General features: G+C 39.7%; 1 protein-coding gene across 2 annotated transcripts in view; it reads left to right on the top strand.

Moving 5' to 3' along the window:
• dachc (dachshund c) overlaps positions 1–14,533 on the top strand; it is a 67,931-nt gene extending 53,398 nt beyond the window's left edge. Inside the window, exons 7-11 of one of the 2 annotated variants that reach the window (XM_081361661.1) lie at positions 6,890–7,035; positions 7,147–7,294; positions 11,201–11,344; positions 13,033–13,101; positions 13,717–14,533. In XM_081361661.1, the coding sequence (XP_081217787.1) occupies positions 6,890–7,035; positions 7,147–7,294; positions 11,201–11,344; positions 13,033–13,101; positions 13,717–13,754 (545 nt within the window). In that variant the 3' untranslated portion in view covers positions 13,755–14,533. The remainder of the gene's footprint in view (positions 1–6,889; positions 7,036–7,146; positions 7,295–11,200; positions 11,345–13,032; positions 13,102–13,716) is intronic. The other variant, XM_081361660.1, reaches the window with a different exon arrangement.
• The last annotated feature ends 8,015 nt before the right edge of the window (positions 14,534–22,548 follow it).

The following is a 22,548-nucleotide window of genomic DNA, read 5'->3' as shown; positions in this document are numbered from 1 at the left end:
AAGTTCTCCTTTAAGTTTATAGTGCTACAATGTGGAGAAAATCCAGCAAAACGCGCCCGCGCGTTTGCCGACCTCAGAGGGTTGATGCTAAATATGACTTTATTCAACAATTTCTTCTCTTCTATGTGAGTCTCGTCTCGAGACGTATTCTCGTCGCTTCATAACATTAAGGTTGAACCACTGGAGTCACATGGACTATTTTAATGATGTCTTTACTACCTTTCTGGGCCTTGAAATTGGTTATGATGTTGCAGTCTATAGGGGGGTCAGAAAGCTCTCGGATTTTATAAAAAATATCTTCATTTGTGTTCCGGAGATGAACGAATGCCTCAGGTTTGGAACGACATGAGAGTGAGTAATTAATGACAGAAATGTAATTTTAGGGTGAACTAACCCTTTAAGCAGCGCAAGCACCAAAACAGCATTTTAGAGTGATTGTGAAGGATCATGTGGCTGATACTGAAACATCAAAAAGCAAACTGCATTTAAAAGATATTTTCATCAAATGTCAAGACTATGATGAAAGCAAAACGTTGATGTAATCAACACTAACCATTTGAATTGCCATGCATGTCAATATGTCAGTGACAGTTGTTTGACTGGCACAGAACTTGACAAAAAAATTTGTTTACTCTGAATTCACAGCTATTTTAGAATGTCTGTCAGTGCGGAAAGATGCTTTTTGGAGCCAGATTGTGCAGTTATGGCATCAAGCAGCAAGGTACAAAGGAGTTATGCTCACCATGTAGCCAAATCATGAACTCTTTACCATACCAATTTTTTGTCTGAAAGCATATGATAATTTGGTCTTGTTATTAAGAGAATGGACTGCATCAAAATGGTATCATGGCATCAAATACGAGCATGGAATTAATGCAGTCTGTCACAAAAGAATGAAGTGTGTCATTTTAAGTTGGGTCAAATGCTTCTTGAAATGTACTTTTAACTGATATTCTTCATTTGTGTTTAAAAATAAATTTCACAGAAGGCTGCATAAATTTGAACAGTTAAGCTGACTTTCATTAAAAAAAAAAAAAAAAAAAAAATGTCCTGTCCTTTAACTAGTTTTGATTTTGAAGTTAGCCAAATGGCACATCTCCAGTCCTGCTGAGCTCTTTTTATGCGTGCTTATTTTTTAAAACTTCAAAAATGAATGGCTCTCCCTTTGTAGAACTTCATTCTAGACTCCCAGTCACTGTCAGGACACCTTTACCAGCCACTAGACTGAAGGATAACTTCCACCTTCATGTTCCTGAAATTAATCTTTAGGGGCAGAGCTGAAAAGTGGGAAGATCAGAAGTTGTATCTCTTCTTTATGGCTTGTCAAAGACAGAAGAGTTCAAAGACGATTCCTTTATCCATCTCAGAGCTTTTCAACCTTCATTCACTCTCCGCTCGCTCTCTTATGCTGACTGTAGAGGACTTTTGCAGTGGACGTAGGGGTTCATTAGCCCAGGGAATCCACAACAAGAGGGGGAAAAAAGTGACCTTGGTTGAGGAGATGCATTTATGATCTAAGAGGCTGCCAGGATTTTTTCTTTTCTTTTTTTTGCTGGAAAGCAAGTGCACAAACCATAATAATTCAATGGAGGATCAATCAGATTGGAAGGCACAGGGAGAGATGGAGAAGAGAAAAGAAAGTAGTGCTAACTCAGCACTGATTGTCCCTCCGGGGCACCGTAGTTCAGCGGCACGGACCAAGCTTCCTCCCGCTGAGTGCTCCAGCGGCCGACACTAATCACATTCCAGCAGACACCGTGCTTTTAGGAACCCTAGAGGAGAGGGAGGGAGGAAGACTGGCAAAGAGAGGTAGATCGGCAGTGAGGGGAGCTGACAGTGAGCGAGAGCTCATGTCCGATTGTCCTCGTCCTCATGTCCAATGGAGACCGATTGTTTTTCCTCTTTGAAACACCTTGAATGTGACACAGGCATCTCTCTTTCTGCCAAGATGTGAAGATCAGATAGTGTGAGATTAAGATGCTTTGGTCAGCTAAGTGAATCCGCAGAGATAAGGGAGGGGTGAGTAAATCTAATCAGACCTTATCAGGCGCAGGGGAAGGTGAGATTTTGAGCACCTACTTGTTTAAATGGATCCTGAGTTATATATACTTTAAATACAGTATGGGCAAAGAGCTGTGCAGAGCTTTTTAATGCATTTTTCATTCGAAAACAAAAAAAGAAGAGATGCTTTTTGGGGTTAAATTATGAAAATGGAGCATACAGAAAGAAATGGATACAGACAGAAAAATGGACCGAACGAAAGACGACGAGGTTGAGCTCATAAACTTTAATATGTCTGCTTAATATATCTGTGACCTCATCTAAAGCGTGGCTGTGAATGACCTCACCACACCGGCTCAGTCGAATCAGACCCAAAAAATGTAATTGTTTCATGTTTAATGACCTTTATGACGATTAAAGGAATTTAAGATATGTTAAATTAATCAAAAGTGACTTTTACAACCAAAAAAAAAATCTATTTCAAATAAATTACTCTATTAATTCTAATACTTTCTATTCAACAAAAAAATCATAGTTTTTACAAAAATATTAAGCAGCACAACATTGATTGGCTGCATAAAATTAGCTTTCACATTACAGGAATACATTTCTTTGCGAAATATAAATAGAAAATAGTCTTTATAAATTTCAATCATATTTCACAATATTTCTTATTTTTACTGCTTTTTTTTTATAAAATAAATGCAGCCTTGGTGAGCATAAGAGACTTCTTTTAAAAACATTTAAAAAATCTTACACAATCTCAGAAAACAAGGTACTAAAGCTGTCATTGGGACAGTACCCTTCAAAGGGGTTCTAATATGTACCATTTAGGTACTAATATGTACACTTTTGGTACCAATATGTACCTTTGAGGGATTAAAATGCACTTTTTAGGTACAAAGGTGTACCTTTTGAAAAGGTACCGCCACAGCCATTGAACCTTTTGAATCTATACCATAGCTTTGTATAAGGAACAGATGAACATTTCATTTGTTATTCAGTCAAAATCGGGACCCCAATTTGCAACTAATAGCCTGTTTGAAAAAACAAAACAAAAAAAGTGTTATTTACTCTCACATCCAGGCCAATAGTCAGTTCACATGATAATGCTATAGAATGGTGCAGTGAATAATTAAAGGAACTATCCCTCTGGAGAAACCTGCAGTTAAGTGCTTTGGTCAAGGGAACAATGGCGATTGCACGTGTCTTGCTCTTTGGTGGGATCATACCAGCAACCTTTCAACCTGAGCATTAACACTTACAACACCCCACAACACATTTATTAAACAAAACCGTTTAGCATTACAGTGTAGAATATCCAGCTGACTATGTTGTCAATCTGCAGTGAGGCAGCCCTAGTGATTTTAAGTTTTTCTTTTGATGCAGTCTTGCTGATTATAAGACGATTGTTACAGTAGTACAATAATTTTGAACTTCCATGCCCTACCCTACTGTATATAATTGTAATGCCAACGCCATATGGCAGGTCAGTATTATGCTAATAGATCAGCTGTGTTAGAACAGAAAGTCACCTTTCTCTGGCTTCCCTGCTGACATTTTTTATTAGCATACACAGATTACCACTACAGAACTATGGCTACCTGCATAAACCCCATGCTTTAATACAGCCCTACAAAACGAACAGAGCCCATCTGGTCTCACTGTGCAAATGTATTAAAACAGCTTTGATATGTACAATAGTGCCCTAGGCTGAAGAAATAGTCTAGTTTTACCTGCATAGCTGTAGATATGGAAATTTAACAATCTTGACAGGCTTATATATACAGTATTATGCATTGGTAACTATCGTTGCACTAAAAAACAAATATTACCTTAAAATGGCATTTTAAGTAACTGGTTTTATTCAAGTAAAAAATATTATTTAACATCACTAAATCAACCTAAATACATTAATTTATACCAACAAAACTTATTTTTAATGGGTTAAATCATGTAAAAATAGCTCTTTAATGTAACAGTTGCAGGTTACAGTGTGTGAACTGTACTGCCAGTTTACAGTAAAATAAGCGTAATGCCACAGTTTTAATTTTACCACTATTCTTTTTTCCATAATATTTAGGGTTTAATACTCTATAAATGTTCTTTATTTAAAGCAATGATGTGTAGATGTAGTGAAAATAGGCAAGGTTGGCTGTTTGCACAGTGTAAATAGCCAACTATTAATACAGCAAAGTTCATGTAAATGATGTAGTACTGAGTTTTAGACTGCAATTTTCCACCAAATTAAGATAAAAATCAAAAATTATAATATTAAATGGTGTGTTATTCATAAAGATTAAGGCACGTTAAAGATTAGGATCATATTGGTAAAGTGGCAGAGATGAGAGGAGGAGTAAGATGAAATTGTCTGATCGAGACACTGGTGTTTCTGTTAGTTCTGGATAGCAGGAGGCCTAATACATTAGCAGACTCTTTGAAGTGAGTGACAATGACAAGATCAAGGCTTCGGCCCTGATCAAAAACAACATTTATTGGTGCTCTGGATCTTAAAGCCTCTTCCTGTGCTTTAAGTGCTCTCAGGTTTTTCTCCGTTCTAAGCCTTCTGATGACATGGGATTGTTAGGTAAGGACCCATTGAGGAGTTTTACAGTATTGTCACAAGGGATACATACAAAAGTTTGCTTACTAAATACATAAAAATACATCATATGCTAATCCTTTATATCTCAGCAGTCCTAGGATCAGCCTTATGAATGTCATAATACAGCTGTGACTAAAACCTGAGAGCAGAAGTATAACCGTTAGATAGCGGGAGTATCTGCTATGGCATAAGTTAACTGAGATTTACTTCCCCTCAGACCACAAAACTGCACCAGAACCAGTGTGTTGTGTCTTATTGAAACTAAGTAGATTTAACTAAAGACATTGCTTTTTCTCAGCAAATGAATGGGCTGACATTTGCAGTGCATTAGAAACAAAGTAGCGCTGATGTGTACTGACCTTGAATCATATGACACTAGCATTTTGTTCTCAAGACTCATGGCTTTAACACTGAGCGCTGGATATGAAGATGTGGGCTATTTCACAGTGTGATTTCTGCAAAAGAAGACTCTTTGTAAAGATGTTTGAAAGAATCTTAGTTCCCAAATATTGCTGCGGTCAGACAGAAACCCTGTATCTCCATATTGTGCTTTTTTTTTTCATAAATCATTACCATTGGTCATCCTTCATGTCTTTCAGTGGGTTCTGCACATATCTAACCAATGAAAAGCATTAAAAAGCAAGTGGAGCTCACTGCAGAGTCAAATGATGTCCAGCTCCCCCTCTCTGGATGTAATGGGTGGAACTTGACCTAGACCTTGACCTAATGGGTGGAGTTTTGTTTAGCGATAGTGTTATGGTAGGGATAGGGTGTGGTTGGACCGTCTAGCTCCACCCATTACGTCTAGCGAGGGGGAGCTGGATGTCAAGCTCCGCCCATTGGATCTGCAGTGAACAGCCTCTATTATTAAAAATAGCTTGTGACTAAACCTTGTTTAGCCCACATAGCTACAGTAAACTTTATAACCTGTTAGTTGATGAAATTAATACTATGCACTTACTGCCTGCACTAATGACGGACAAAACATATATGTCTGAAATTCTTTGGTCAAAAACCTTGTAACTCCATTTGAGCTTGATTTTGGTAAAAGGTTAATAATATAATCACACATGCCACTGTCTGACTATACATAAAGCCACAATATCAACTTTGACAACACTGTTTAATTATTTAAAAAATGCAGTGTTTTTCCCATTTCCTGAAGTGGAGCATTTTTGGAGATACAAGGATTCCGCCTGACAGCGGCGATATCAGAAACAATGTAGGAGGAGGAGAAGGCCCCGTTGTAGAAATATGAATGGGAGAAATCATAACACAGGCAGTAACATATGGCAGTTTAATGACCGTCTCACCTTACAGTTAAAAGACATTTCTTTGGACATTTTTTGACCTATAAAGAAAAAACAGTTTATTTGCATGCTTTGAGCTGAAGAACTAAACTTTATAGTCACTGTTGTCAGATTTTATTGAACATTTATTTAATAAAAAATATACTAAGACATTACACATTGAATAAATAGCCTATAGCAATTGTTAGCAAAAAAGGCTCCGAAAGGCATTACTTTGTGGGCGGTGAGATTTTTCAATGTTTTTTGAAAAAGTCTTTATGCTCATCAAGGCTGCATTTATTTGATAAAAAATTAAATATAAACATGAAGGGACATGGCAATGCAAAAAATATTAAATGGAAGGAAACAGTATATTTCAATGCTTTTGTGTTTTCTCGCAAAAGCTTTGCGTTTCCCCAAGAAACTTTGCATTGATTCGCCATACCTTGTAAAACTTTTGCAATTGCTCGCAGAGAACGCAAAAGTTTCGTGAGCGAAAGCACAGAGAATTTTTCCTCCCATCACCATGTCCCTTTGGGCTCAGTTAAACACTAATATTGTGAAATATTATTACAGTTTAAAATAACTGTTTTCTATTTTAATTTATTTTAAAATGTGATGTATTCCTGTGATGGCAAAGCTTTTTTTTCCCAGCATCATTACTTCAGTCTTCAGTGCCTTCAGAAATGTGATGCTCAAGAAACATTTCTTATTATCAATGTCGAAAACAGCTGTGCTGCTTAATATGTTTGTGGAAACTGATTCTTTGATAAGTAGAAAGTAAAAAAATAAAAAATTATTTACGTGTAGTACACATCATCATTAAATGTCTTTACTGTCACTTTTATGTCAGTTCATCCAAACTGACCCCAAACTTGAACAGTGGTGTAAGTAATACAAATGTATTTAAAGTTTTATTTTACTTTCTTTGTAATAAAAAGTTTTGAAAAGTTGTATTGCTAGGTTATTAATGTGCCGTGTTCTCTTGTTATAGAAGAGAATGTCCTTTGCACCCCCACGTCCCGAGACAGCTATGAGAGAGTGTCTCATTCCGGGCCAACATTACCCCCAGGATTCCCTGCTCCGCTGCTCTTTCCTGAGGGCCTGTCCTCCATAGAAACCCTCCTCACCAACATACAGGTAAAGCTATTAAAAAAGTATATATTTCAGTATAGTTTGAACAAAATTAGAGTAAAGATTCACCCTGATAAGTGTATAGCTCAAATGTCAAGCCCGTTTCCTCTTTTCCAGGGTCTGCTAAAGGTGGCTATTGATAATGCGCGGACGCAGGAGAAGCAGGTGCAGCTGGAGCGCACAGAGCTGAAGATGGAGCTGTACAGGGAGAGAGAACTACGTGAGACGCTGGAGAGGCAGCTCTGCGTCGAGCAGAAAAACAGAGGTGAATAGCTGATCTGAGACCAGTCTGCAGAAAATGCTCTGTTTCAGAAGTGGGTTTTTGTGTCGAATCCTGGTCAGGTCAGGTCTGTCACCTTTTTAAAACCTTTGCCCATCTACCACCATACAATGCTAAATGTCTAACTGCAGATGTTAGATGGACATTTGACAGCTGTATCCTTGATGTTTAAAGGAATAGTGGTATCACTGGTTCATTAGTTAAACTAAGAATCAACGATACTTCTACAGCATTAATTCATCTTAGTTAATATTAATTTCAACATTTACTAATACATTATTAAAATCAAAGGTTGTATTTGTTAACATTAGTTAATGCACCCTGAACTAACATGAACAAACAATGAATGGATTTTCTAACATTAATAAAGATTAATAAACACTGTAACAAATGTATTGCTCATTGTTAGTTCATGTTAGTTAATACATTAACGTTAACTAATGAACCTTATAGTAAAGTAATAGTTCACCAAAATAGCTTATACATAGTTTATTATGTCATTTTGACAGTCATGGTCACTATGAACTGTAGTTGAACTGTCTGCGAGAGCCATGTACAACAGCATATAGGTTTGGATTGACATGAGGGTGAACAAACAATGATTCACTTTTGTTTTTTTTTAAGGTTTGGAATATAGGTCGATGACACGTTGCAGATTTTTTGGGTCACACTTTACTCTATTCAAGTGTCTTTAACTACTATTCACTTACATAAAAAATGTTTAGTACAATGTACTTAAAGGTATAGCGGAGGATTTTTTACTTCCGGGTGGATCACCTATACTATTGGTCCTCCTAATTGTCAATCATTCTGGTGAATCAATCAAACTTTTACAAAAAGTGGAGAGGGCGGGTCTTATCTAAAATTCGGAAAGATCCTCCGCTATACCTTTAATATGTTGTATTACAAAACACTGCTATTAAGGTGTGATATGGGTAGGTTAGGCACAGGTTTGGTGTTATGGTTTGGTTTAAGGGTGGGTTAAGGGGTAAGGGAAATGTCAACAGTGTAATTATAGTAGTAATTACAGAAATTAAAAACATGTACACATTAAGTGCATTGTATTAAATGGTTAATTTAAATGTTATTACATAGTAGTTAAAGACACTTAATATACAGTGGGACATTTTTGCTATATTTTGCATTAAAGCTAAAAACATCAATTTATTTATTTATTTTTTCAGGTTTTTTTTAGATCTATTTATTTAAGAAAAACATATAAATGTAATTAAACTTACAATGACAAATTTTGTGTAAAACTGAAAAAACAAAAATACAAAAATGGGAATATATATCACAGAGAGGAGCATGACTGTTTCAAGGTTGATATATTTCCTAAAATAGATGGGATTATCAAATTAATAATGGAGTAATAACGGATAACCTTTTATGACAAAGCAAAGTAAGTTTAGATAGTACCATCCAATTTGGTGTGACTCCCCAAAAATGTAATATTTATGAATTAATAATGCATGATATTTGAAGGAAAAAAATACCTCGAAAAAATATATTTAAAATGTAAATCAAAATTGTTGTGAGCATTCACATCTATTCGGGGTGTAAGGAATGATGGTAACTCCAAACTATTTCAAACTTTTCTTCACAATGGTATACGTGCTTTCCAAACCATATGAAACATGAATACAGAGAGTGCATTTAAAAGAAAAGAAAAAAAAAAACATGGCACATGTTTTGTCCTTTTCTTTATTGTGGACTCAGTACATGTTCGCTGGGTGTTTGCGCAAAACAGAATGCAGTGCCTCGGCAACATACAGGTGCTATCAGCAAGTTCGCATGTGCATCATGCATGACTGATGATTGACAAGACATCTGCAAGACAAGCTCTTGTGAAGTCTAAGTGATTCCACTCAAAATAAGGATTTAATAGGAAAAAGAGGAAAATCGTATGTGTATTATAAAAAGAGCTTATCTTCAGTTACATGTAATGTTTTCTGCCCACATCACAAAAACAAGTAAAACAGGTTCTCACATTTAACTGTCCGGCATTTGATCTTTCACGTAACAAATAAATGTACTCTCAATTTAATCTCTTAATCTTCTGTTCTCCAGAATGAACGTACAGTCGTTGTCTGCATAAATCAGAAACCTCCGAGGCAGCCGTCATAAACGGCGGAATCATTAAAGAAGGTGACAGGGCAACATGCACCATTAATGAATGTTGTTTAATTAGAGAGCCCCTCATCTCGTATTCTCCTGTCGCCCGCATCGTGCTCCAGCTAGTCATGTTACTGCAAATTCAGCACTTTCCTTCTGCCACACACACACACACACACCAACAAACACACACATATACAGACACAGAGAATTACCCTTTGTAATTACAAGTACATATTATGATATTAGTGTGAATGATTTATTATCAGCGTAAACAGAATTGCTGTGTTAATATTCGCCGCATCACATTTGATGAGGATAATGAATCTCCTGCATAATTCATCAAATCAACCGGTTCTTCCATTAGTGAGAGATGTCTTTATACTCCAGCCAACTGACTTAGAGTCAGTTTCTGTGTTTTATACTCAGTGGTCAGAGGAAAGATTAAGAAGAAGAAGGTTGGTCCTAGATCACTCAAAGAGGGAATCGGACAGAAAGCAGTTTTTTTTTTCGTTCTTTCTTTCTTTCTTTCTTTTTTTTTCTGCTGACTGTGCCGTCTGAATTAAGCTCTTACTGCAAACTGGAAAATTAACATGTTCCACTGGGCTCCAGCCTAGTTTCACATTAGATGTGCATTATATTAGACACAGTATTTAAGGCTGAATGAGGGCATGTGGAACAGCTTTTCATGGTTTGCTATAATTACTGTTAGCTGTGATGTGGGATTTGATGTAATAATTTTTCTATTATCTAGTGGCATAAAGTTTTTCCAAAGTCATTTTTCAAAGTTTAATGTTTTACAGCAGGTACATAAGATATCGGATATATATTATGAAACACATTACCCCCCCCCCCCCCCCCCCCAAAAAAAAGATTTTTTTTTGGTCTCACAACAAATTATATTTCAAATGAATGCTGTTCTTTTGAACTTTCTATTCTTCAAAGAATTATTAAGTTGAAAATTCAGCTTTGTTATCACAGGAACAAAATACATTTTAAAATGTATTAAAACACTCTCTGAGTGTTTTGTTTAGCATGGTAATGGATATGACAATGGGAATATATTTGGTCTTGGCGGAATATATCTGCTATGATGCTGCTGCTGATGAGCAAGTACGGGACTTGCTATTGCCAATATATACATGACATGTAGTATAGCATACTTGAATTACCCCCATAAGGTCTAGGTGGAGCTGGGGAAGGCGGAGGGTTTCTGAAAGCGTGCTGCAAATTGCTAAAGCAAACGCTAACCCAGTCTTGCACGCAGGCAGGGACCCAACGGACGGGTGAACCACTAATATTTGATGTAATGATTGGAATAATATTTACTTTGTCATTTGCATTGCATGTACGGGTCGAGAATCAAAAGGCACGGGCGGACTGTGGGTCCAATAGGCAAGACTCATTTCGGTACCCACTGATATACAGCTGCTTTCAAACGATCCCGTGCTTATTTGTGTTCAAGCTCTGTAGTCTGAAGAACGTCAACGTTTTCTAATTACAACGCGGTTTGCAGTGTTAAGCATTGTAGCCAATCGTGCTGCAACTGAAGTGATTGAAAGCTTTAGTCATTATAAAGGATCACATCTAGAGTTTCATGACAGAACTTTGTATTTATTTTAAATTTCAATGATATTTCACAGTATTACTTTGTTTTCTGCATTTTCGCTGAGCATAAAGGCTTCTTTCAAAAACATTTAAAGATGTTACCGATCCCAAACTTTTTAACAGCAGTGCATTCCTATCAGGAACTCATTTTCCCTGTGCTTTTCTTAGCACTGATCCAGAAGCGACTGAAGAAAGAGAAGAAGACCAAGAGAAAATTGCAGGAGGCTCTGGAGGTCGAGTCTAAGAGAAGAGACCAGGCCGAGCAGACGCTGCAGAGGACGGCCTCCAGTGAGAGATCACCTATTCAAAACGGTTAGAATGCTCATCTGCCAAAATGCTAATGCTTAAATCAATTTTGTACTGACAATTGTCTGCATGTTTAAATGAAATCCTTATGGTGTCACTGCCACTTTAAAAGGCATGACCACACAACCAAGACTGAAAAGAATACACTGTAAAGCCTAATTAGTTAGCCTTAAAAAAAACTAAGTTAAAGGCACAATATGTAACTTTTTTGCTTTAAAATTTGAAAAAATCACTATATCTATGTTATATATGTTTAGTTGTGTACTTACATTATCCCGACTGTTTCCAACAACTTTCAAACCAGGAGAAATTTTAATTTAATTTTTAGACACGGCACGTTTCTTTATTTCCGTTTTGTCGCAGTCAATGGCGTCATATCCGCGTTGTCCCTGGTTTCCGCCTATGGTTTCCGCTCGTACTGCCATGGTAACCAGAGCTATGAGCAGAGCCCTCTGATTAACCAAAGCGACTGACGCGGACAACTGTGGAGTTCGCAATGTCTATTTGCACGCTGTTGTTGTTTCGTTCAAACATTACGGACCATGGCAAGCAGACTTTGGATAAAAAAAGGAGAACTAAACCGAGAATCAATATCAGCGCGGTGTTTTCGAGATGCCTAACATTAGAGCTCCCATAGACAGTATATAAACGAGAGCTCCACGTCCGAGACTTCGACTGCTCCTACATGTACTTTATTAAACAGGTGAGCACATTTACATAAAACTAATCAATGTTATATAGTTCAACAATGATAAAATGTTAGAATATGATCTGTATGCTATTCTAATGTTGATCTAGCTTACTGCTAGTCTCATACAGACAAACTAACACATACATTTCAACACATTCAAATGCAGTTTAGTGTGCTAGTGTAATGTTAGACCAGGTGAAACAGCGCTGCGTTACCTCACAAGTTTAATTTGTCTAATAAACTGACCTGTGAGTAGTAATTCTGCGTGTAGTTCGGTAGAATGAAATGTCCATTCCTTTTATATCCGCGGGACTCGCGTCGCGTGTGGAGCTGATAGCTGTCTCTTAGCAATCCCGAACTGCTTCACATCACAGTCATAATAAAAGCATCGATGTATTCAGTCAACCATAAACATTATTAGATCGGTCGGCTTGACGTTGACGACAACATCCATAATTCTTAGCATGTGTTGCGTCATCAAACTACGCCTTTGTTATTGTAAAGAGGTTAGCGACCCCCAGTAGAGAAAAATTCCATACTGTGGCTTTAAGTGAAATAGCAATAGTACGTTGTACTGACAAATTCTTAGTGTAGTTCTTTATAGCTACTCAGAATTACTAAATTTCAAGTTTTTACTACTTTTGGCTTTATTTGCCAATTTTATTTGTCTTGTGTCAGTAGTAGCACAACAAAGACAGCAAATTGTTTTGTAACGGTCAGAGTCTTATTAAAATTAATGTTGTGTTTTGTTGTGTTTTGCATGTTGAATGTTGATGTCTGTGTTAAAAAATACAATTAACTGTGATTTTTGTTGCACCACTGGATCAATTGTAAGGGAATTATAATATAATTATAGTTACAATTATTCCAGGTCTGCCCTATCTGCTACATCACCATGTCAAGTACAATTGCTGCTAAGCCAGCAGTATTGTACACTTTAAAATGTGTTTTACTTGTGGCAAATAATTTGTAGCAGCATTGATAACTGTTTTCATGTTAACAGACCCTCCTCAACATGAAATGGAAACAAACCATAACAGCAGCAAAACAGACACTGACAGAACAATACAAGGTACAGATTTCTGAATGGACATTTAATCTGTCCATGTTCTGTTGCATTGTTTCTTTATGGATCTGTATTTAATGTTCAGTCTTGAAAGAAACAGAACACATATACTGTGTGTGTGTGTGTGTGTGCGTGTATATTTATATATATATATATCTATAGTATGTAGACAAAACAACAATGTATCACAAGCCTTTGTTCGAATATTAAACATGTAAAATATTGACAGTGAAATGAAATTAAATGCCACTGACGCAAAAAGAAAAAGAAAAAAAGGAAAGAAAGAATAAAGACAAAAAGAGGAGCTGTAATTAATGGTCCCTTAATTGTCCTCATGAAATATTTGCATGGGCATAATTTACATAATCTACGTGTCGTAATTAATCTTTCAAAGGGTTTGCTTTCTCTTTTTGTCTAGGTTAAGAGGAAAGGAAGGGAAGGGCTCTTTTTTGTTTTCTTTGACATTTATTCAAATACTGCTTCTTCTCCTTTAACAATCCTTTCATCTCCCTCTCAGTCCGCACGTTAGAACATTATGGATTAGTCTGTTCATTATATGCTGCTTGCAACATCAGCCAAGCTTCATTCATTCACACCATTTTTTTTTTCTTTTTTTCACAGATGGAAGGCTCTTTCTAAAGTCCACAATGATGTACTGAAGAATGAAGACAAGGAGTAAATGCATTCATACTGTATAGAAGAGACTGTAGTCAATTGCCTGGTAAATAACGTCTGCAATTCTGCTGGAGGACTGATGGAAGACAATGAGGCAATGTTATAGGCTGTTGTCAGTGTGTTGCAGCACAAGGACTTGACAAGATTATTATGGCCATTGAAAGTCAGCATTCAGTAGAATGAAGCGTGAGCCAAACTATCATCATCAGATGGCAGAGAAGAATTACCATGGACCTTGGATAACCATGTTTCTAAGGGACTTTTCGCAACACTGAGAAATTAAAAACATTTTATAAAGCATTTAAATCTGCTTGACTACATTGACAGATTAAATATTCAAATCAAACTTTGCCATTTACATTCTATCATTTCACATTTTAAGTCAACTTCAAAGCATCCTTTCCTCAAGGGAGGTGTCCGAAGAGAGATTTCAGTTTATTTAGTTATTTATCAAATATAAACACTGCATTTAAATGCGTACTGTGTATCTGTCTGTTATTTCAAAAAGAAGGTATAGATGTCCAGATTTTTTTTGTCATTGTTGTACACGGAATCATAGCAGAAATGTCTCGAATCATCAAATATGTACATAAAAGTGTAGACATGCTACTGTGCATTGTACGCTGTAGAGTTATTTTTTGTTCAGTTGCCGTTTATTATCCTACCCGACATGGAGAGCATGCTGGCATGTCGTTACTTCTGTCCTGTCCATCTGGAATACAATAAAGATTTTTCCCACATGCTTTACAAGGGAGACGTTTCAAAACACTGACTGACTGATACTTGTTTTGTGACTACAACAACACAAAATCAAAGTAGTCAAATGCAACTAGATTGAAGTATCTACCACTTTTGTTTTTGTCTACCACTGGTAAAGTATGCAATGCATCGTTTTGTTTTGTTTATTATTTATTTAAATTGTTTGTTTTTTTTTTACTCTTGATTTATTTTATTTTACTTCCAAGACATAAATACACACATGTTCTTGTTTACCTCTGGTAAAAATTCATAATGCTTCATTATTTTATTTTATTTTTACTTGACTTTTTATTTATTAATTTTACTTTTAAGACATAAATATACTCTTGTTTACCACTGGTAAAAGTTTGCTATGTTTTTTTGTTTTTTTTTTACTTCCAAGACAGAGAGTCATAGAGATAGACACTTTCACTTTTCTCAAGAGCACATGCACTAAATGTGTTGACGCAGCATTTAGCCAATCACTCAAGCTGTACTGTTTAGCGGTATGCTCTCTCTTTCTCTCTCTCTGAACATAATAAGAAGCCAGGAGAGATGAATAATTGACTGATTGTTGCATTATTCAGGCCCCTATTGTGGAAAAAAGCCCAGTCTCTGGCACTTTCCAGGTCTCTCTGGCATATTGAATATGAGGTTAAAGTTTCAATCAACCTTGAAAGGGAGAGGCATTTTTCATCGCCTAGCTAGTGTATCAAGTTGGTGCACTCAGAGTTACTGTATAGTTAATAATGTGTCTGCTGTACACTATAGCCTATGTAAAAATGGATTACACTAGACCAAAGTTGCATTTTCAACTCAATCTGACAGGATCGGTAAAGTTATTATTAATTATGCAAGTCCAATTATACTTATTGTGGTGATCCTTAACCCTGATTGTGGCAAGCTGGAATAAACAGTCAACACTGAGTGGTAGATATTTTCCCCATCAGTGATAATTTTTATCTATGGGTCCATTATGAACCAAAATGACTCTAACAAGACTGTTGAATGGTTCATCACAGTCTATAAGACATCCAGCCACGACGGAGTAGCACAAATGTATAATCTAATCAGAGAATGCCTATTATACATTAGCACAGACAGAGGTGCAGGACAAGTTATCCAAATGAGTGTTAGAGCAAAATGAGAGTCAGGCCGTGGACGGGTAATAAAAGGGCAAGAGAGTAGCGCTCAGCTTTTCAAACCTTTCACTGTCATTACTAATTCATGTTGCTCCTTCTCGCTCCTAATGAGAGAGAGAGTCGGGGGAAAGGGAGAATGGTGCAGGGATAATGTGCCGTGAAATTGACTCATTCTCGAGAAGAGGAAAGGGAGAGGAGATCAACTTTTGATTTTAAACTGCCCTCTGAGGAAATGATGGTGAATTTAGTGATCCTGACAAAAGAGGGGACTGTTTATTTAGTTCGGTTTTTCATGACAGAGAAAAAAGGAATTTAAGGACAGAGAAAAAAAGGAAGTTAACAGCGATGCAGAAGCCCCAAAAAGCATGTGGACACTGAAGTCACACTTAAAACTTAATGATTTTCCATTATCAAATTATCAAACAAGAAATACAGTACAATCACTTCACAAAAACAAGTGTATTATTTTCAAAAGATACATTGTTCAAAATGAAGACACAAAGTTGGACACTTTCTTGCTGTGAAATGTCAGTGTTAATGTGAAGAACTCCACCCGTGGTTACTCTGCTGACACCAGTGTGAACCTGAAGGTAAATGATTTCATTCATCAGGGTAGGCAGGGTAGGCAATGTTTTTCATAAACACTATTTGTTATACTGGTTGAAGCTCTCTTCACATCTTGATAGCAATAGCAATCAGTATTAAAAATATTAAATAATGTATTAAATAATGTTCTGTGGAAGTCTCAGGACCAAAATGTCCATCCAATCATTGCATTCAGTCCGAATGGATGGGTGGGATATTATGCTTTCAAAGCTAACTTGCTGTTGCTTGCCTCACCGAAATTGCCTACCATACCTTTAATTGACAGTTTAAAAATAAAATGAAGAATCAATTATCAATTTAATCATTTAAAAAAATACAAATGGAGTATGGAGTACCATGCACGTTGACAAAATGACACTAAAGGGGTGCATTAAAAAGTGACACCGAGGAGTCCTGACCAAGTGTCAATATGTGTTGAGAGTGAGAACTGCAATATAAAATAACATTGATCTAAAAATGTCTAAATACCTTTTGGAGCAATATGATCTCGGGTAACATACCAACTACACATTTATTTTTATTTAAGCCTAAGTACACATATCTGAAATCTTACACACCAACAATATTATTAGTGAATGATACAAAACAGTGGTTCTCTTTCATAGGTTCACTCGACACTGCGTAGCGATGAAGCAATGGGAACTCCCTTAGGGCGGTGCTGATTGTCTGAACCCGTATAGAATCACGCCAATTAATTGGCCTGATGGCCTCCGTGCCGACCCACATGGTAAGTATGTGAAATGTCTTGGCATAGCACATGCTTGCGAGGCTATCTTTGGCGCTTCTAGCTGCAAGTCTTGTGAGAATTTTAGACTAAAAACTCTCTGCGCTAGGCTTGCCTGCTTTAATAAAGATATTCAGTCCGCTCTCCCCCGCCGCGCTGCTGTTAATGACGAGGCCCACGCCCTTCATGAGGCCGAGGCTTGGGTATCGGACGTTGAGCTCGAGGTGTTAGAAAGTGAGCAGACCTGCTATTCCCTCTCTCACTCTCTTTCGCCCGGGCACGCGCCGCGCCGATTCTCCGGTGGAGTTTCTTCACGACTATTTATGCCCCAGTCCAGAGGCATGTGACATCGTCCAGCGGCCAGGAAGCGCGGCAGGAAGCCGGCCATTCAATCATTGAATGGCCGGATGAGCCTCGTGATTCTCAGTCCTACAAGCTCGACGAACGTTTTCTGAGTGGTCAATCCTCTTCGCGACACTTTAGAAGAAAGTTGGCATTTTTCAGCTATCCGCACTGTGAGATTTCTAGGCCCTGGAAGCAGCCTTTCTCCGCGTGGCTGACTAACGCTGCAGCCGCTGACTTCACCAACCTGGTTGGTTCTGTGGAGCAGGGCTACACATGCATTACAGTGGTTGAGGACACGTTGGCCACACACCTTTCGCCTTCATCCACTCCTTCCTGGAAGTCTCGCTCTCTTCTTCCGTCAAAGCCCTGCAGGACCACGTCCGTCCTCGTGGGAAAATCTTACACTGCGGCTGGCCAGGCAGGTATGGCGCTCCATACAATGGCAATTCTCGGGCCTACCAAGCGGAAGTCCTTAAGGAAATGGACGAGGATGGGGGCATCACGCCGGAAGCGGTCAAAGAGCTCAGAAGAGCTACCGACCACACGCTGCGTGCTACTAAGCACACTGCACATGTGGTCGGACGCACCATGGCAGGTTTGGTGGCTGTCGAGCGCCACCTATGGCTGAATCTCACTGAGATTCGTGAGAAAGAGAAGGTCTTCCTATTGGACGGCCAGTCAGGCTTGTTTGGAGAGGCGGTTAATTCAGTGGTTGACAAATTTCAAATTGCTAGGACGCAGTCGGCTGCCCTTAAGCAGTTTATGCCTAGGAGGGCCCGTGATCCTCCTACTCCTTCCCCAGCGCCTAGGGACCGCTTCGCACACCTGAAAGAGGCCCCTAAAAGGAGTGACGAGCCGAGACATCCCCCACCTCGCACGGTCTGGGGAGCTCATGACCGTCCAATGCCCCGTCAGCGCCCCCATAGACGCGTTGACCTGAGGCAGCCAACAAAACCCGCTGCTTCAGCTTCGCAGGGGCGTTTCTGATCCACGTGTCAGGAAACAGAAAGCTTCCCCCATCTCAGAAGGGAGGGACAGACCGCTGAAGCGTATCTGTTTCCCCTCGAGATGCTCTCCAGATCAAAATCTGTCATACTCCCCGCCATGCACGCTGGGGATGCAGAGTCAGCCTGCCAAAACCATCTTCCTGTATTGAAGGATGGAGACGCTCAAGGCGATCTCCCCTCAATGCATCTTCTCGCTCAAGCTGTTTCACCCACGGAAGGAGATCTGGCTTTCTCCTCGCGTCGAATGCTCCAGCCCCTATGCTAGACCCCACAATGAGAGAGACCTCGGTGACCCCTGTGGGCCAATCTTCACAGTCAAAGGATGCATCAGGCCCTCCTTCAGCTGTTTTAGCTCTGTGCCCACCACCTCTCGCTGGCAGACACTCAGAGAGTTTGGCAGCGAGGCCCCTCCCAGGGCACATTCCTGCGCAGCCCTTGTCTCACCACCTAGCAGCGTGGAGACTTCTGCCAGGTGTGTCGCGCTGGTTTCTCCGCACAATCCAATTCGGATACACACTCCAGTTCCGCCGCAACCCTCCTTGCTTCGATGGGGTTCACCCCACTGTCACGAACAGCACCCTAGAGGCTTCTGTTCTACAGCAAAAAGTAACGTCCCTCCATCCTTCGCCTTTGGGGGAAAGGCATATCAGTATCGGGTCCTTCCTTTTGGTCTAGCTCTGGCTCCGCGGACGTTCTCCAAATGCATTGATGCAGCTCTGGCCCCCTTGAGGCTCCAGGGCATCCATATGCTAAATTATCTAGACGACTGGCTCATTCTGGCTCATTCCAGAGAGTTGGTGTGTCGTCACAGGGACGTCCTTCTCCACCACCTCCGGTCTCAGTCTCAGGTTGAATGCTCAGAAGAGTGTCTTAACTCCTTCTCAGCAGACCACTTTCCTGGGTGTCCAACTCGATTCTCTCTTGATGCACGCCCGTCTGGCCCCTGCTCAAGTTTCCAGTCTCCGTGTGTGCTTGGCCCGCTTCAGGTTCGGCTATCACGTAGCAGTGGGCATATGTCGCAGGCTTCTGGGGCTCATGGCAGCAGCCTCTCTTGTGCTGCCCTTAGGTCCCCTTCATATGAAACCATTCCTGTGATGGATGAAACTCAGGGACATCCGCCCTTCTTGGTCTGCCTTCCGCCCACTGAGAGTGTCGCGCAGTTGCACAGGCGTAACTATCGGTAAGCAGGGTAAGCGGTTGCTTACGGGCCCGGACCAATCAGGGGCCCGCCCGCGTTACTGGAAGATATTGATTGACAGCCGGGTCCACCTATCGCATTTTACTACTTTTAGTCTGATCGCATTTTAATTTTTTGCGAATTGATTTGAATAAATAATGACAACAACATATTTGACTGATCATTAAATAAATGTTTGAAACGAACAATGATGAATTTGGTGAAATTTGTTTCGAATTGGGACTGGGGAATCCCCGGGTGAACATGCGCATTGCGTGCAAAACAGTAAAAAACGTTGAACTTGAGACAGATATGGAGACGTCAAAATTTAAACACAAAAGTGGCTTTCAAAAGCGCAAACGAAAAGAGGAATTTGATAAATTAATTAATAAATTGCCAAAAATAGGAAGTTTCTTTAAAAAGATGACACAGGGGGAGATCGAGATTGAGATGGAGCAATTGAGTGAAGTGAGTAAAGCACCTGAAGCTACCGTTGGTAGTAGCAGCTCCGTGGTTAATGCTAGCACCAGTGGATCAAGCAACATCGATGTAAAAGGTGAAAATGTTGAGGAGGAAGGGAGTGAGGCATTCACTAAGCGCTCGGTGGCCTGTGCTAACACCAGCGGGTCATCCAACAGCATCGAGGAGAACGAGGTAGATATGCCCATCACTGCTAATATCTCCTTGCATGAGCATCCAACCGACATGGGTCATTTTCCTGAATATCTAGACTCAAATGTCAAACGATTTATAATATCTTCGGGGCCGTGCAAACCTACTGGTCCTTTCCCACGGGATCCCGCACAGGATAACCGCTCCTTTACAACGGCATATTACGTTTGCAAAACCAAGTCTGGTTTGGAGATACCGAGGACATGGCTGTGCTACTCCCCCACACTAGATGTAGCCTACTGCGAGCCCTGTTGGCTTTTTGCCAACATGGAAGACAAATACCTGGCGTAATTTATCAAAGAAAATTCAACAACACGAGTCATCCACTCTACATAAAGCTGCATGTGTGATATGCGACCTTTGGCGTCAGAACAGAACTATGGATAAGGATATGGAGAGGGACATACTTCATGAGGCCAGCTTTTGGAGACAGGTACTACACCGTGTGGTTAATGTTACACTGACTTTAGCAATGAACAACATTCCGTTTAGAGGGCATAGGGAAAAAATACGGGAAATTAACAATGGTAATTTCCTTTCTGTCATTGAGCTCCTGGCAATGTACGACCCAGTGCTTAAAGATCTGATTAGCCGCCCTGCTCGCTCGATCAAGTACCGAAGCCCACTCATACAAAATGAGCTAATAGAAATTCTAGCAAAACACACCCAGAAAGACATTCTAGACGAAATACGATCAGCTCCATTTTTCTCTGTGATTATGGACACAACACAAGATGTGGCAAAAGTTGATCAGATGAGCCAGATCTTCAGATATGTCATAGTTGAACGAGATGCTCGCGGTGTTGCCACTGATGTGACGATCAAAGAGTCCTTCATTGGATTTCGTGAAGTTAGCGACTCATCGGCCAGCGAGCTTACTCGGGAGATTGTTGCGTCTGTGGAGGACAACGGCTTAGACCTTTCCAAGTGCAGAGGGCAAGGGTACGACGGTGCCGCAAATATGCGCGGCATATACAGTGGTGTCCAAGCCAGGATAGCTGCAAAGGAGCCAACGGCCGTGTATGTACACTGTGCGTCACACAATTTGAATCTCATCCTTAATGATGCGGTGAAGATACAAGAAGTAAGACAGTTCTTTGACATTGTTGAGCGCATTTATGTGTTCTTTGGGCACAGCATAAAGAGATGGGCAATGCTCTCAAATAAAACACACAGTGACGAGACAAACAATGACTCCAACATAACACTGAAAAAGTTATGCCCGACTAGATGGTCCTCACGTTACGAAGCAGTAACCGCTGTGAGATATCGGTACAATGATGTGATGACAGCATTGGCAAAACTTTCACTGACAAGCAGAAAGAAAGATGAACGGGACGAGGCTGCATCGTTGAAACAGGCAATGGAGAAATTCTCATTTGTTTGTCTTGTTGTCCTCCAAAGCAAAATCGTGGAGCGAACTAATGTGATATCAAAACTTCTACAATCCCAAGACATGGATCTGGCTACAGCAGTCCAGCTACTGGACTGTGCCATCAGAGACCTAACTGCGTTCTGAGAAAATTTTGAAGATGCCAAACAAACAGCGAAGAGCCTTTCAGAGAAGTGGGGAGTGAGCACTGCATTTGAGAACACTCGGTTGAGAAAAGTGAGAACGCATTTTGATGAGCTGTGTCAAGATGAACGTTTAGCAGATGCTGAGTCTTACTTTCGCGTACATGTGTTTAATGCCTGCCTTGATATTGTCATCTCTCAGTTGACCCAGAGATTCGCCGGTTTACGATCAACAGTTGACAATTTCAAAGTTTTACTGCCCGAGACCCTTTGCACTGCAACAGACGATGAACTGTTTTTGCAAGCAAACAGGCTGGTGGAGATTTACAGAGATGACATTACTACTGATTTCCCAATGCAATTGTTATCATTCCGTTCATGCTTGTAAGACAGTATTTCACAAATGAGAACAGTGCAACAGCTGACAAAGATGTTGATCGTCGAGAACAGCTGCATCACTGCGAGTTTCGGGGAGGTTTGCACAGCTTTCATGATTTTTCTGACCATCCCAGTGACAGTGGCCTCTGCAGAGCGTTCTTTTTCAAAACTGAAACTGATAAAAAGCTACCTCAGGAGCTCAATGGGACAGAGTCGTCTCTCTGGACTTGCCATACTGTCAATTGAGAATGCCCGAGCGCGCTATCTGGATCTTAAGGATATGATCGACAACTTTGCACAGAGGAAAGCCCGGAAAATGCAGCTATAATGTAAGTGAGCATCTTTTTTATGTATTTGGACCTAGGCCTACAGTATGTGTATATAGCAGTGACAGTAACAGTGTGTTATTATGGTGCGCCGTCACCAGCATTTTTTTTTTTTTTTGTGTGCGTAACGTCATCACGTGTTGTAGTA

The sequence above is a fragment of the Scardinius erythrophthalmus genome (assembly GCF_964197995.2).
Source record: "Scardinius erythrophthalmus genome assembly, chromosome: 3".
Taxonomy (NCBI): Eukaryota; Metazoa; Chordata; class Actinopteri; order Cypriniformes; family Leuciscidae; genus Scardinius; species Scardinius erythrophthalmus.
This window is presented reverse-complemented; position numbering and strand designations above follow the sequence as displayed.